Source organism: Mesoplodon mirus (assembly GCF_964341445.2).
Source record: "Mesoplodon mirus genome assembly, chromosome: 2".
Lineage (NCBI taxonomy): Eukaryota > Metazoa > Chordata > Mammalia > Artiodactyla > Ziphiidae > Mesoplodon > Mesoplodon mirus.
In genome coordinates this window covers 177,011,363-177,026,625 of record NC_138977.1, presented here as the reverse complement: position 1 = coordinate 177,026,625, position 15,263 = coordinate 177,011,363, and the positions used below count along the sequence as shown (strand labels likewise).

General features: G+C 51.5%; 1 protein-coding gene across 1 annotated transcript; it reads left to right on the top strand.

Moving 5' to 3' along the window:
• Window positions 1-3,526: 3,526 nt before the first annotated feature.
• On the top strand, window positions 3,527-13,421 carry LRIT1 (leucine rich repeat, Ig-like and transmembrane domains 1; the record flags this gene model as incomplete). The annotated part of the gene is made up of 4 exons (XM_082601081.1): window positions 3,527-3,648; window positions 7,611-8,077; window positions 10,927-11,232; window positions 12,448-13,421. 4 exons carry the CDS (start codon window positions 3,527-3,529, stop codon window positions 13,419-13,421), a joined length of 1,869 nt encoding a protein of 622 aa, XP_082457207.1.
• Between the last annotated feature and the right edge of the window lie 1,842 nt (window positions 13,422-15,263).

Genomic DNA, 15,263 nt, shown 5'->3' with positions numbered 1-15,263 from the left:
TAGCACCTGTGTGCATGTGTGTGCACGTATGTGTGTGTGTCCACCTGCTCATGTGTGTGTTCTCACAAGCGATGGGGAAAGAATGCTGGTTGGGAAGTCATTTGCTGTCATAGAAAGAGCTCCAACTGGGACTAGAGACTGGTTCTGGTTCTGCATTAACCATTAACTAGCTATGTCCCTGGGGCAGGACCACTGGGGTCATCTCAGTTGCCTCTTTTGCAAAGTAAGCATCTTTGCCCCTGGCCTGTGTGAGTCTTGGTCGGAAGAATACATGGTGGATATAGCCTTTGGGGCTGCAGTTCCTGTCTCCCATAGAGCACTTAGGCTATGCAAGCACAAGCATCTCCCAAGGCACTGGATTGGGACAGAGGGGCTTCTGTCTTCTTGTAAGTGGCCCACGACCCACTAAGAGCTGTGCCTTCTATAAATGAGGGACTGCTACAAGTTACACACTGGCTTATAGTGACAGTTACGTCAAGAAACACTATTCCTGGGAATCCTCTGGGGGTCCAGTGGTTAGGATTCTTTGCTTTCGCTGCCAAGACCTAGGTCCAATCCCTGGTCGGGGAACTAAGATCCGACCAGCTGCACAGTGCAGATAAAAAAAAAAGAAAGAAAAAAGAAAAAAAGAGAAGAAAAGAAAAGGAAAAAAGAAGAAACACTAATCCAGAACAACTTAATTCATTTTCAGGTAAAGAAACCAAGGCTCAGGGTGCTATCTTTACTGAACACAAGCTCACGTGCCCGATGCACAGTGTGGCTAAACAAACGTAAGCATCAGTTTGAAGCAGAGAAAGGTTTATTGCAGGCCATGCAAGGAGAAGGAGTGGCTCGTGCCCCCCAAAACGCAAACTCCCCGGAAGGGTTTCAGCAAAGCTTTTTTTTTTTTTTTTTTTTTTTTGCCGTATGCGGGCCTCTCACTGTTGTGGCCTCTCCCATTGCGGAGCACAGGCCTCGGATGCGCATGCTCAGTGACCATGGCGCAGGCTCAGCAGCCATGGCTCACGGGCCCAGCCGCCCCGCAGCATGTGGTATCCTCCCGGACCGGGGCACGAACCTGTGTCCCCTGCATCAGCAGGCGGACTCAGCAAAGCATTTTTAAAGGCAAGGTGAGGGAGGGGCATGGTTGGTTGTTGCAGACTTCTTGGTGTCAGATCCTTTGTTCTTGCAGCTGTCCACCTATGTCAGGCCACGATGTTCTTGTAAACCTTCAACAAGACAAATGTTATTCTCTTTCTGCAACTCTTTATCTCTTTATGAATGGAAAAATGTTATACTCTTAAAGGTCAGAGCTTTGAGAATGGGCTATTCTGTATATTTCAGGCTATAGGCAACATTCTTAACTCTAAGCCAAAGCAATAGAATAACAAAGTTAAAGAAACAGATCTAATATGGAGTCAGGTTTGTTCTTCCTTATTACACTACCAGTAATATAGCTAAGATTTACTGAGTGCTCACTAAGGGCTAGGCACTGTGCCAAATGATCTTATGAGGATTCTTACCACAACTGCACAAATTAGATACCACCATCCTTTTCTTTTCACACAAAGAAACTGAGGCTCAAAGCAGTAAAGAATTAGCCTGAGGTCATGCAGTGATTCAAGGATGGAGCTGGAACAGTCTCCTACTGCCTGGGCTCCTGGTCAAGCAGCTCATTTTATCCTGTAAATGTTCATTTCCCATGCCCTTCCTCTTGTTGGCCCCCACTTTTATCCAAGCCTAACCATCCCTCAGGGCTGAGCTGACTGTCCACGTGTTCCTGGAAGCCTTCCTTGATTACCCAGTTACCAGAGAGTGTTCCCTGCCTTTCCTGATTTCCATCTTGCATTACTGTAACCAGCAACATATGTCAGGTTTTTTTGTTCATGTCTGCAAGATTGCAAAAGACTTCAAGGGAGAAGAGAAAGCAGGACAGGACCAGGAACCACGGTTAGAATTTAGGCTGGCAAAAGAGAGCAGGGTTGTTGCATCCCCAACAGAAGGAGGAAAAGCCAGCAGGAAGTCCCTGGTGGTCCAGTGGTTAGGACTACGCGCTTCCACTGCAGGCGGGCACGGGTTCGATCCCTGGTCAGGGAACTAAGATCCCACATGCCATGTGGCATGGCCAAAAGGAGGAGAAAAAGCCAGAGAGGTGGGAGTGGGCACGGCTGGATTTCTGGTTTGGGGAGGAGGAGGTACAGGTGGGAAACACTGAGAAAATCACATTGGTTGAATCGGAAGAGAGGAAGGAATGGGAACCAATGTTTCCTGGAAGCCAATATTGTCCAAACAGGCCTGGCACAGGTATTTTGTGTGTATACCGGGGCCCCAGGTATCTGCCTTGGTCACACCTCACTGGTGTAGGTTTGTCTAGGTGCATGGGCTGAGGAACCTTCTGGAAAGGCCATAGGAACCAGGTAGGGTTTGCTGGGCCAAAGAGCAAAGCCTTGGAGTCAAACGTGAAGAATAAATGAGTGAAAGGTGGTGTCTATGGTGGGATGAGGTTGGGGGTAGGGGACAATCAGTAAAAACCGACAGAAGCTTTTAGCTTCTCTAAAAGCTCTGGGAGATCCTGCTCTGAGACCCTCCTTGGAGTGAGATAACTTGAGGGGAGGGGCACTCTCCACCCTCAGGCCAAGACACCTCATGCCTTTGGCATTGATGGTAATGTCCTGAAGGCTCAGATGGCAGTGATCTGAGACTCAGTGCCACAGGGTACCCCAGGAGGCAGTTGTTTGCCCGGCAGGCTGGGAGAGCTCCTGAGTCCATGGGAGACACCTCTGCGGTTGCCCCCAAATAGCTGAATCTTTCCAGCTCCTCCGTGAGCAGGTACTTGGAAGTGCCCGTGGAACTGGGTACTTACTACTCCCAAGAAAGCTTCTATTCCCACAGGCTGTCAAGGTCTGAGAAACCTGGGTTGTTTCATTTTCATAAACACCCTGAGTAACATTACTTCCCTTTGGCAGATGAGGACACAGAGGCCACGAGGGACTGTGTGACTTATCCAACGTCACAGCCTGCAAATGGAAGAGCTGGGATTTGAACCCAGCTGGCCCGGCCCAGCACTTGGGCTCTTTCTAATGCCTTCACCGCCTTCATCTCAATGCCTTTTCACTATAAGACAGGGTCACTGGCCAGCGTTCTGTCTTCATCTCTTTTGATCCCAGGCACCCTGTGGGGTCTGTGCAGCCGCAGCCTGGCTGCCTGGCAGCCTGGCTGGCATAGGGCAGTCCAGCAGCTGCTTGCCCCTGGGTGGCTGCCCACTTCCTGCCAGGCCCTGCGTGCTCTGGGCCTGAGGCTGTGGCTCTGGAAGGGGATGCCCCACCCCCATCTTCAGGACTGGGTGATTCCAGGAAGCAATAAGCCGCTGAGCCACTGTGGCCAGGGCTCCCCTCCCTAATCCCCAGCCTGTCCATGATTATCCGATGGCTTCAGTTGGGGGTGTGGGCAGCTGATGAGCCGGCGGGCAGCTGCTGGGTTTGCTGGGCCGGCAGGACAGAGCAGTCAGGGACAGGCCCCTGCCCGGGCTACAGAGGAGCCAGGAGCCATGAGGGTGGCGGTGGGCATTCTGTGGCTCCTGGCCCTCGGAGGACCCCCGCAGGCCCGGGGCGCCTGCCCTTCTCAGTGCAGCTGCAGCCTCCATGTCCTGGGCGATGGCAGCAAAGCCAGGTATGGCACCAGGTGTGCGGGGTGGGTTGCCCGGCCTCCAAGGCTCCACCAGCTAGGCTGGGCTGGGAGGGGTTGGATGCATGGTCCTAGGACCGTGGCGGGGTGAAACCTCCATCTCCCTGGCCCTCAAGACCCAAGGGTCTCGTGGGTCTTGTCTGGGCTGCATTTCTTCCAGTCAGCAGGGTGTGGCTCTGCCTCGAGGGTGGAGTGGACGTACCAGGTACCTTCACACATGGGGCAGGGGTGGGGCACCGGTGTGCCAGCTCCAGAAATCCTTCCTGAGTCTTCCTCCAGGATCCTGTGAGTGGAACCCTCTTTAAGGGCACAGGAAGTCTCCCCCTTACCTCTTTCTTTTCCTCTCCTTCTCTCCTGCCCCCTACCATCCTCTATCTCCCCAGCCCCTTCTTTCCCAGGACTCTTCCATTCTCTTGCCCCACCTCCTGGGGGTACCCAATCATATCCCAGGTATTTCTTACCACCCCACCCATGATGGGACCACCTGATTCCTCATACTCTTCCCACTTTGGGTCTCCTCTGGCCCAGCCCCCAGGAGCCTCGGCCTTGACCCCTTTCAATGGGCTCTCAGAAAGGCCAGGAGTGCCCATTCCTTTGCAAGCAAGGGTCCCTCCATCCTCAGCCTCTTCTTTGACTTTCCTCATCCCCCATCTGAGCCCTGAGAGCACCTCCATCCTCTCCTCCTCCTCTCCCTGGGACGTCCCCAAGGCTCCCGTGGTTTGTGGACCCTTGCTCTTCCCCCATGGCTCATTCCCTATCTCTCTTTGGCAGTCTTTAAACTATCTTTTCACTGACCTCTTCCGTTAATGACCCATTAACGGGTTAATGGGTCATCCGTTAATGACCACTGCATTTCCCAACTTACTCAGAGATTTCAGTCTCTGGTTTAGGGTCTTTCCTACCATCTTTCCAACCTTCTGGAATTTCATCCTCCCTTTCTCCCTTGTCTTAGATGGGTGTTGGGGAGCCACTGATGGCTTCTGATCAGGGCAGCAATGTTATCAGTGCAACTCTTTTTTTTTTGCGGTATGTGGGCCTTTCACTGTTGTGGCCTCTCCCCTTGCGGAGTACAGGCTCCGGACGCACAGGCTCAGTGGCCATGGCTCACGGGTCCAGCTGCTCCACGGCATGTGGGATCTTCCTGGACCGGGACACGAACCCGTGTCCCCTGCATCGGCAGGCGGACTCTCAACCACTGCGCCCCCAGGGAAGCCCTCAGTGCAACTCTTTCAATGATCTTAGCAATAGGTCAGGCTGATTGGGTGTGAGGGGAGGTAGAGAAAGGTGAGACACCCCCAAGAAAGGATACCCCATGTGGTCTGAAGAACAGGAAGAGCTCCATTTTTGGCCCAAAGCTGTGATGCTCCAACTCATATGGATCATCAGAGGTAAGGATCTTCTCCCCAAGAGAAACCAGGGCTAAGCCCTGAATAGGCCAGGAATAGCCCATGGCCAAGGACAGTGTGACCAGGGTGGCAAAGAGCCTCCCTTACAGCCTACAGAGAGCACAGGGCTCAAAGTCATACAGCATCAGTGGCAGAGCTGGTCCTGGAGCCCAGAACTTCAGTTCCATTTCAAGAACTCTTCTTACCTGGTGTGCTGCCATGGGCAGGGACCAGGGAGGGCTTCTGATAGCAGGTTGACTTTAGGCTGGAAAATGAAATTCCCAGGGCAGTTTCCAGGGCCCCTAACATCGGCTAGTGGTTATGCGTCCTCTGAAGCCAGAGCTCTCACCATCAGTTCTACCTGCCCAGAAGTCCCACAGCTGATAGGCACTGGCCCATCTGCATGGAGTGTGAGGAATGAGGGGAGTGAGGCCATGAAAGACTATTGGGAAACCTGAGATCCCCAGTGGCCAAGGGCACAGGTTGTGCTGTCAGACAGAGTCTCCTTTTGTGTCTCAGACGCCTTCCTCACCCCATCTTTAACCAGGGTCCCTTGGAGGGCCCAGCCCTTACATCTGAGCACCTGATGGACCTGCCTGTGCTCCACGCTCCCCTATCATGAACAGAGTGTGTGTACTTGTGGGTCCTGAGGTTTCCTGGGGTGGGGGTGGGGGTGAGTCTGGGCACCTGGAGAGATGTGTCCCCTTGTCCTTCATGCCTGGTTTGCCCCACCAGGAGCCGTGCGGTTGGCCTGTGCTGGCTCTTATCGGTTTCTTTGATTCCTCCATTGACCGTTTTCTCCCCCTTCCAGCACATGTTTTCCCATCAACTTCCTTCCTCCCACCTACATCCAGACCTTCCTCCCTGCAACACCCAAGCTTCCATTAGCACTGAAGGTATCATTGCCTCCAATGCTTTTTCTTCCTTTGCTGGATTATAAGCTGTATGGGGACAGGGGCTGTGAGTCTGATATTCTTCTGTCACTCAGTAGGGGTTCCATGTATACCTAAAGAATGAATACGAGTGGGCGGAAGTAACTGGGCCTTTTGTGGGCACCATTGACAAAAACAAGCCAAGCCCAGCTGACTTTGAGTACTGTATGCAAGTTAAGCTGAGGGATGCTGGGGGAGCGAGTGTGTGTGTGCGTGTGTGTGTGTGTGGTGTCAGGAAGAATGAGATGAGCAATGCGTTATGACCTGACAAGAGAACCACCTCTCTTAGCAAAGCTAAACAATACCCCCACCTCACTCCCACCCCATCACCTTCAGTGTGAGCAGAAACATCCTCCAGATGCAACTGGGGCTGCATAAAGGCTGGGTCCCTCACAGCCAGACTCAAAGTTTCGTTCTCTTGAGAATCTTTCCCTTTTTTTTTTTTTTTGTGGTACGCAGGCCTCTCACTGTTGTGGCCTCTCCCGCTGCGGAGCACAGGCTCCGGACGCGCAGGCTCAGCGGTCATGGCTCACGGGCCTAGCCGCTCCGCGACATGTGGGATCCTCCCGGACCGGGGCACGAACCCGCGTCCCCTGCATCGGCAGGCGGACTCTCAACCAGTGCGCCACCAGGGAAGCCCGAGAATCTTTCCCTTTTTACCGTCTGTGTGTGTGCTGCTGTCAGTGATGGCATTTAACACAGTCCTGCATTGTCAGCTCCTCGAGGGCGGGGACTGCCTCCTGTTATCTATCTGCTTTAGTGTCAAACTTAATAGAATGAGCTTTAAGAAGTCACTGTTTGGGCAGAAGGAGCATTGGAAGGAGCTGGTAAGACCGAACTGATGTACTTGCAGTTCTGGGATGCAGAAACTTCCAACAGTGGTCAATAGCAGTTGGGCTTCTACAGGTGACAGGTATGCAGAGCTGGTACACACATGAACTCATTTAAACACCCAAACCACCCTGTGCAGTGGAGTCTATTATTCTGGGGAAACTGAAGAAAATAGAGGTTACATAATAGACTCAAGGATACACAGCTAGCAAGCGAAGAACCCAGAGGTGAATCCAGCTGTGGGGCTGCAAAATTCTAGCTTTTAAACACCTTGATCATCTCGTGGTCCCTCAGTGTCAGGAGAGGCTCGAGGCATCCCGTGTGTGGCTTCCAGTTCTGATGCCATTGCTATATATATATTTTTTAAATGAAGAAAAGCCAAAGCAGTCACAAAAACTGAGCTATAATTTAACAAAGGAACCCTTTTAACTCATAGATGAAATGCTGCAATGCACAAAATGATCTCAGGATTTATAAATACTTTTAATTCTTAGTGCACTGCGGGCGGTGTAGGCTGTAAGGCGACATAGTAGTTCAAGCTTGAGGTCCTTCAGGCCAGTGACCGAGACCAAACGGCCCTCCTGGGACACTTGTGAGAGGCTCTGCAAGCAAGAAGCTCCCAAAGAGAAAACAGAAGGAATCTTGTTACTAGCCCACCTCCGGGGCACACCGCAGTCTGGGTTTGGTGTCCTATGAGGAGGCTGTGCGCACCAGGGGGGACTCTTGAAAGGAGGTTAAGTAAGGGGGAATCTCCGACCCCACAGGACCTTTGCTCAAATACTCCCATTTCTGTAACCAGGACAGTGGTGTGCAACGACCCTGACATGACCCTGCCCCCAGCATCTGTCCCTCTGGACACCTCCAGCCTGCGCCTGGAGCGGACGGCCATTCGCAGGGTGCCCGGGGAGGCCTTCAAGCCGTTGGGCCGCCTGGAGCAGCTGTGGCTGCCCTACAACGCGCTCTGCGAGCTCAATGCTCTGATGCTGAGGGGCCTGCGCCGCCTGCGCGAGCTCCGCATGCCCGGGAACCATCTGGCCACCTTCCCCTGGGCGGCGCTCAGGGACGCCCCCAAGCTGCGGCTGCTGGACCTGCAGGCCAACCGCCTCTCGGCTGTGCCCCCGGAGGCTGCGCGCTTCTTGGGGAACCTCACCTTCCTTGACCTCTCCAGCAACCAGCTGCTGAGGCTCCCCGAGGAGCTGCTCACCACCTGGACTCACCTGCAGACGGGACCCTTCCTTCCCGGCCACCACGCCAAGCTGGTTCTAGGTAAGAGATGGCATCCTTCACTTGGAACCAATTTAGTGAGACTTGGGGGTCTTAGGCATGTTTATTAAAGCCGCTCTGAGACTCAGTTCTTTACCTGGAAAGTCACACTTGCCTTCTGGGTTTGAGTAAAGATTGAATGAGAGACACACATTGGTAGGTAGGTTTAGGAGCTCAAGCTCCCAGCCAGACTGCTGCAGTTCAGACCCCAGCTCTGCCCCTTTTCCCTGTCCCATGAGGGGTTGGGAATCATGGTGAGGCCCTGGCAGAAAGTGGGTGGTAGGGAGTGGGTGGGCAGTGTCAGAAGAGAGGCCTCCTGGCAGGTGTCCCTGGAGCATGCCTTGGCTCACGTGAGGTCCAGCACTGAGGGCTGGAGCAATCTTAGAGCAGTTTGGGGCAGCTCTTGCCCTGAGGCCTGGGAGAGTCGCTCAAGGAGGGAATCTTTGTTTGTTTGTTTGTTTGTTTGTTTATTTTTGGCTGTGTTGGGTCTTCGTTTCTGTGCGAGGGCTTTCTCTAGTTGCGGTGAACGGGGGCCACTCTTCATCGCGGTGCGCGGGCCTCTCACTGTCGCAGCCTCTCTTGTTGCGGACAAGCTCCAGACGCGCAGGCTCAGTAGTTGTGGCTCACGGACCTAGTTGCTCTGCGGCATGTGGGATCCTCCCAGACCAGGGCTCGAACCCGTGTCCCCTGCATTGGCAGGCGGACTCTCAACCACTGTGCCACCAGGGAAGCCCAAGGAGGGAATATTTAGACCCCTCACTTCCTGGATGTGGGGCAGGGAACAGCAAAGCCCATTCCAGCTCCGTCCACCCTACAGACTATCTCACCTGATAAAGGACATTGTATAGGGTAGTACTTACATGGAAAGACGTTGTTTCTTTGAAAATCAACTTTGAATGTCCTATATATATATATTTATATTTTATGCCCTCTTCTGATTATAATTCCTTCTCCCCCTCCTAAAAGGTAGCCATTGTTATGTTTATTTGCATGTTCCCTATTGTTTACATTTACATACACATGCATATACAAACATACATGCACATAGAAATTTTAGCTGTGTGTTTTGCATAAAATTTCATCATATCATATGTATCAACCAGTACTTTTTTTGCCCCGCAATATGTCTTGGAGATCTTTGTAAGTTACTACAAATGGATCAACTTCATTTTTTAAAACTCTGGCATAATATTCCATCATACAGTTATACTACAGTTTATTTAGCCATTCCTCCTTTTATGGGCCTTTAAATTGTTTCCATTATTTTGTTAACACCTGTGATGCCACAGAGAACATTCTTGACAATGCATCCTCGTGCACCGAGACAAATGTTTCTCTAGAATAGGAACTGAGAAGTGGAATTGCTGGGTCATGGAGTATGCACATTAGATGTTTTAATATTAATCATAGTCTCTAAAGTGTCAGTTCTTACCTGCCACCAGTAGTGTGCACGACCATCCATGCTTGTGTCCAGTCTGCAAGCTTATTTGAGTGCCAGCCAATGTGTGGGCTCCGTTCTAGATGCTGCGGATACAGCAGTGAACAAGATGGATGAACATCTATTCCCTCATGAAGCTAACAATTAAAGTGGTCAGAATGTTTAATTTTTGCCAGTCTGACTGGTGAAAGTTTCATTGTCCTTTAACTTTGCCATTTGCGTTAATTCTTTGGGGATTCTGTGTGAAGTCAGATAGCTCACCACCAGAGCTGGGCAGTGATGACTCTTGGGGTGTAGATGCATCATGAAATGCATTTAACCAGTGACACAAGGTAGCCGTCACCTGGCTGGGATGGGGGTGGGGAATAGGAGAGGAGCTGGCGCCTTCCCAGCTAGTGCTCTAAAAGACCCGGGAGTCACGGATATACAAGCAGGTCTGAATCCACCTTCCCCAACCCTTGACATTTCCGTTTCCAAATATATCAAATACATGTACGCAAACATATAATATGCTATTGATTAGATGCTATCAAATTTAATAACAATCCATGGAGGGTAGAAAGGACATCACATTAAATGCATTCATTTTGTATTTAGAAATGCAAACATATGAAAAGGAACTGTGTCTTAGAATGGAGGACCCACAATACCTCTCTATATGTTGAAGGTTATTTGACAGGGTAGGTGCAGTGACCTGCTTTCAGCTCTATAAAAGTGTTCAATTTTAAAGTAAAGAGGGCTGGGAATATAACATAAGATTTGATTCCCTATCATCCTCACTCTTGTCTTTTGGAGCCTGTGTCAAAGGGACCATGGCTCAGAACAGCCACACTCTTTGCCGGGGTGATGCTGAAAGTGCCACTTATACTGGGAGGACAGGGGTCAGGAATTCCCTGGAGGTCCAGTGGTTAGGACTCCAGGCTTCCACTGCAGGGAGCCTGGGTTCGATCCCTGGTCAGAGAACTAAGATCCTGCAAGCTGCAAGGCGAGGCCAAAAAAAAGGGGGTGGGGTGGGGGGGGGTCGGGTTCATGAAGCATTTCTAGAAATGGATGGATTCTGGCATATTGCAGTTATTGCAGAAATACCCACTGCCTGGCTGGTAGCCTGAGGGGATCAGTCCAAGAGTGGCAACAGTAACTGCCAATTTTGTCAGCGTGCTGTATGGCTTACCCAGTGCTTAATATCATTTATCTTTATTTATGCTTATAGCCACCCAGACATGGGAGTAATGCTGTCATTCTAGATGAAGAACGAGGCTTAAGGTTGTAGTGAAGCAAGGAGCTGGGTCTGGAGGCCAGTTCTGCTTACCCTGAGCTCACAACGTGCCTTGTCCTCTCTGGGGGAGAAGGGGGGCTGGGCCTGGGGATCTGAATATCTAGGGCTCACCTCCTGCCTTGCCTTTCACCCCTGCAGGGCTGCAGGACAACCCCTGGGTGTGTGACTGCCGACTCTATGATCTGGTCCGTCTCCTGGAAGGCTGGGCCCCAAACCTGGCCTTCATAGAGGCCAGGCTGAGGTGTGCCAGCCCGCGCAGCCTGGCCGGAGTGGCCTTCAGCCAGCTGGAACTGAGGAAGTGCCAGAGTCCGGAGCTCCGTCCGGGGGCGGCCAGCATCAGGTCCCCCTTGGGCAGTGCAGTATTGCTACGCTGTGGGGCCTCCGGAGTCCCTGGGCCGGAAATGAGCTGGAGTAGGGCCAACGGGCACCCACTCAACGGCACAGGTGTGTGAGCACTGGGGACGGCTGTGCTGAGATCCAGACTGGGGCGGGTGGGTCATCATCCCACATGGGGCTTCAGGTTTGCCAGGGAGACGGAGGTAGGCTAAGCAAGGCTCTTTACTCCCATCCTGTCTGAGTGGAGTTGGGGGACTCTGCCCAGAGGCTGGGCATGAGGACAGTGGCTTCAGTAATAACAATGGATCTCACCCTGTCCTGTCATATTCCACCAGCCACTCTATCAAAGACTTGGGGTCCACCCTGAGAGGAGCAAAACACTGGCTTTTTGGTAGAAGATGCTCTCTTAGTGTATTTATTATTGATAGTAAGGTTCCAAGTTGTAAATATGAAGCCAGTATCACTAGGAGTAATTAATGCTAGAAGTTACCATCTATTGAGAGCTTCATGTGTTAAATGTATTACGTACAAGGTGTCACTGAACTTTAAAGAACAAACTGATTATCCTTCTATTTGGGGTATAAGTAAACTGAGGCTAAATGGTTGGTCTGCATCACACAGCTCATACAAGGAGGAACTGCCTGTGCCCTTTTTGCTGTGCAGACAGAGGTGGTCCCTCCCTGGCACTTGGTCGGGGAGGTTTGCAGGAGTCACAGCCCACCTACCTGCAGAAAGAGGGTGAAGGAGGAATAATTTCTTGGCACCTGACCAGAACACCTCCCATCCCTCCCAGCTTTCTTCTGTGTTTCCCCCAACTAGGTTGGCAAGCGTTGCTCTAGGACTGTGGGCTTGAAATCAATGTACAAACAAAACTGTGTAAGGAGCTCCACTAATGTAATACAGAAAGTTGGAGATGCTGTGATTGAAGTGGCAGTGGGGCCAGGCAGGGGTGTGCAGACCACTTCTAGCTGGGCCTCCGCCTCAGGTTCACCCAACCCACCACACTCCCAAAGCATCAGCCTGCCACCCTTGACGGGTCAGCTCTGCAGAGCTCAGGCCCTTGAAAGACACAGTTGGAGCATCTCAGATTTAGAAGGCTGATCATTCTTAGACTCTGCCTCAGCCTGTGTCTCCCCACATTTGAGCCCAGGTGATCTCCATCCCCATGGCTAATCTAAGAAAAGTTCAGTGATGCCCAGTCTGTTCTCGGGATAACGGTGTTTGGCAGAATGTACACAGTCCAGGGGCTGTGAACTCGGCCCTGGAAGGAAACTTGGGGCAGATGGGCCCGTTCATTCTCCCACATGTGCCTCTTCCCCACAGTGCACCAGGAAGTCTCCAGTGATGGCACGATCTGGACTCTGCTGGGCCTGCCTGCTGTGTCCCACCTTGACTCTGGAGACTACATCTGCCAGGCCAAGAACTTCCTTGGAGCCTCTGAGACTCTCATCTCCCTGGTCGTCTCTGAGCCCCAGACATCCACGGAACACAGTGGGGGCCCAGCGGCACTGTGGGCAAGGACAGGTGAGGGAGCAGAAGCAGCTGCATACAACAAGATGGTGGCCAGGCATGTCCCCCACATCCCCGAGCCTGCTGTCCCGGCCACTCGGCCCTCTGTGCCCAACACGAAGGAGCAACTGATCCTCCAGCCCTTCCAGATGGGGGCCCCAGGAGAGCACTTGGATGTGCAGGCAGGACCCCAGGAGGCCCAAAGGGTGAGCTCTCTCAAGGTGGTAGGGGACACTTACCAGAGCGTGACATTGGTGTGGAAGGCCCCCCAGGCTGGGAACACAACTTCCTTCAGCGTCCTCTACGCAGTCTTTGGGCAGCAGGACATGCGGCGGATGGTTGTGCAGCCTGGGAAGACCAGTGTCACTATCCATGGGCTGGTGCCCAAGATCAAGTACGTGGCGTGTGTCTGCGTGCAGGGCCTGGTGCCCCGGAAGGAGCAGTGTGTCATCTTCTCCACTGACGAGGTGGTGGATGCTGAAGCCACTCAGTGGCTCATCAACGTGGTGGTGATCAGTGTGGCTGCCATCATCGCCCTGCCCCTCACGCTGCTCGTCTGCTGCGGTGCTCTCCAGAGCCGCTGGCGCAAGTGCCACACCAGGGGTTCTGCCGAGGCCACAGGTGCCTACGTCAACCTGGAGAGACTGGGCCACAGTGAAGATGGCTCAGAGGAGCTGTCCCAGCACAGCCTCAGTGAGGCGGACAGGCTCCTCTCTTCCCGCTCCAGCCTGGACTCTCAGGCCTTGGGCATCAGGGCGGGCAGACGGATCAACGAGTACTTCTGCTGAGGGCCGTGCACACAGGTGCCTACACGCCTGCTCCCAACCACTCTCCCTCTTCACCTCCCACATGCTCACTCTGACCCCTGAGTCCATGCTCACCCACTCTTACCTACTTGGGTATCTGCTTACTCATACATTTACACACAACAACAACAACAGCTAACACTTATATAAGCACTTACTATGTGCCGGAAAGTGTTCTAAGTGCTTTATATACATTAACTCATTGAATTCTTAGGACAACACTTTGCAGCAGGCACCACTCTTCTCCCCGCTCACCTGGAGAAGGAACGGGGTGAGTAAGTAACTTGCCTGTATCAGTCAGTTTTTGCTGTGTAACAAATAAAGGCAAATTTGCAGTGATATATAGCAACAAGCACTTATTTTCACACAATCCATAGGTCAGTGGGTTGACTATGGTGGCTCTGCTCCGTGTGTCCTACTTGGGGCTCAGGATGGAGAGTCAGTGGCTACCTGGGGCAGGCTTCTTTCATGGAGATGTCAGATGATATCAGAGAAATGAGCAAAAACATGTGATGCCAATTAAGCTCCTTAACACTGCCATTTCTGCCCATATTCTACCTGCCAAAGCAAGTCTCATGGCCAAAACTAAACTTTAAACAGGGCAGGAAAGGATAGTTCTTCCATGGAGGTAATGGTAGGGCAGGACATATTTTGCTGAGCAGTGATCTAATCTATGTTGCCCACAAGTACACAGCTAGGAAGTGGCAGCTGTAGAAATTGGACCATGCACTTGATTCCAGAGTTGATAGTCCTTGCTACTTTCCTATACTGCGTCTTGATTCCATTTATGCTAACTCGTAGGCACTCACACATAGTCTCTTTATGCATTTGCCACATTTGTACAGCCACATACACACACATGCAGAGACCCTCACTGTGGACACATGGATTCTAACATTTTTTTCTCCGGGTGCCATTCTGCCTAGAGATAATCATCTGATTTTCAGTAATTCCTAGAGGTTTAGATGATGCCCAGGAGACTACTGCTCATTTACTCTCAGAATGTCAGGCTGGAGGGATCTGAGAGACCCTCCGTGGCAGGTGGCACAGTACACTCAATGCTGTCTGGCACACAGCTCACCTCTGTCCCCGTGTAGCAGCGTTTGTGATTCTAACTGAAACTTACCTGGGTTCCTGAGGGTGTCTCAGAGCCTTCTGGGTCACTCAGTAAGCCACTTCAAAGGAGGATTCCTGTTCAGTTTGCTTAAAGCTGTGAAACCTCTGAGATGTCATCTCTGCACATAGGAGAAGACAAACATTCCCAGAAGAAGGGCCAATGTTCTGTCTTGTCTGAAGGAGTGGCTTCTAATGAAGGGAGCATCCAGGCTGTTTGTGCCAAGGCCTTTGGGTAACAACTGAGGAAATTTGGGGACAGCAAGTGATGCAAGAAAGCTATCTTGCTAGTATCACCTAAGAGACCCCATATTGTCTTGACTCTTTGCTAAATATAAAAACCAATGTGATGCAGTGATGTCTAAAGTTACTGTACTTCCTCTCACATTTACGAAAGACCTTACAACAGATGACCTTACAAATTTTTTTCTTGTTTTCTCTCATTTTGATCTTCACAATAACCTGTTTTGAAGGATGGGCTATTTGATTTTACAGACAAGAAAACTGGAACCCAAAGAGCTGAATAATTTATCGAGCACAGTGATGGATTTTCTTGGAGGATCCGTGTCTTTGTTAATGTTCTGGCCAGGCTGAGGGTCTTTGTTTAGTATTGATCTCTGCAGTGTGACCCACAGCAGTTTTACTATGGAAATGGATTTTTTTTGAGCTACTGAAACCTGGGATCAGAACCATGAGAGCACCAGTGCATGT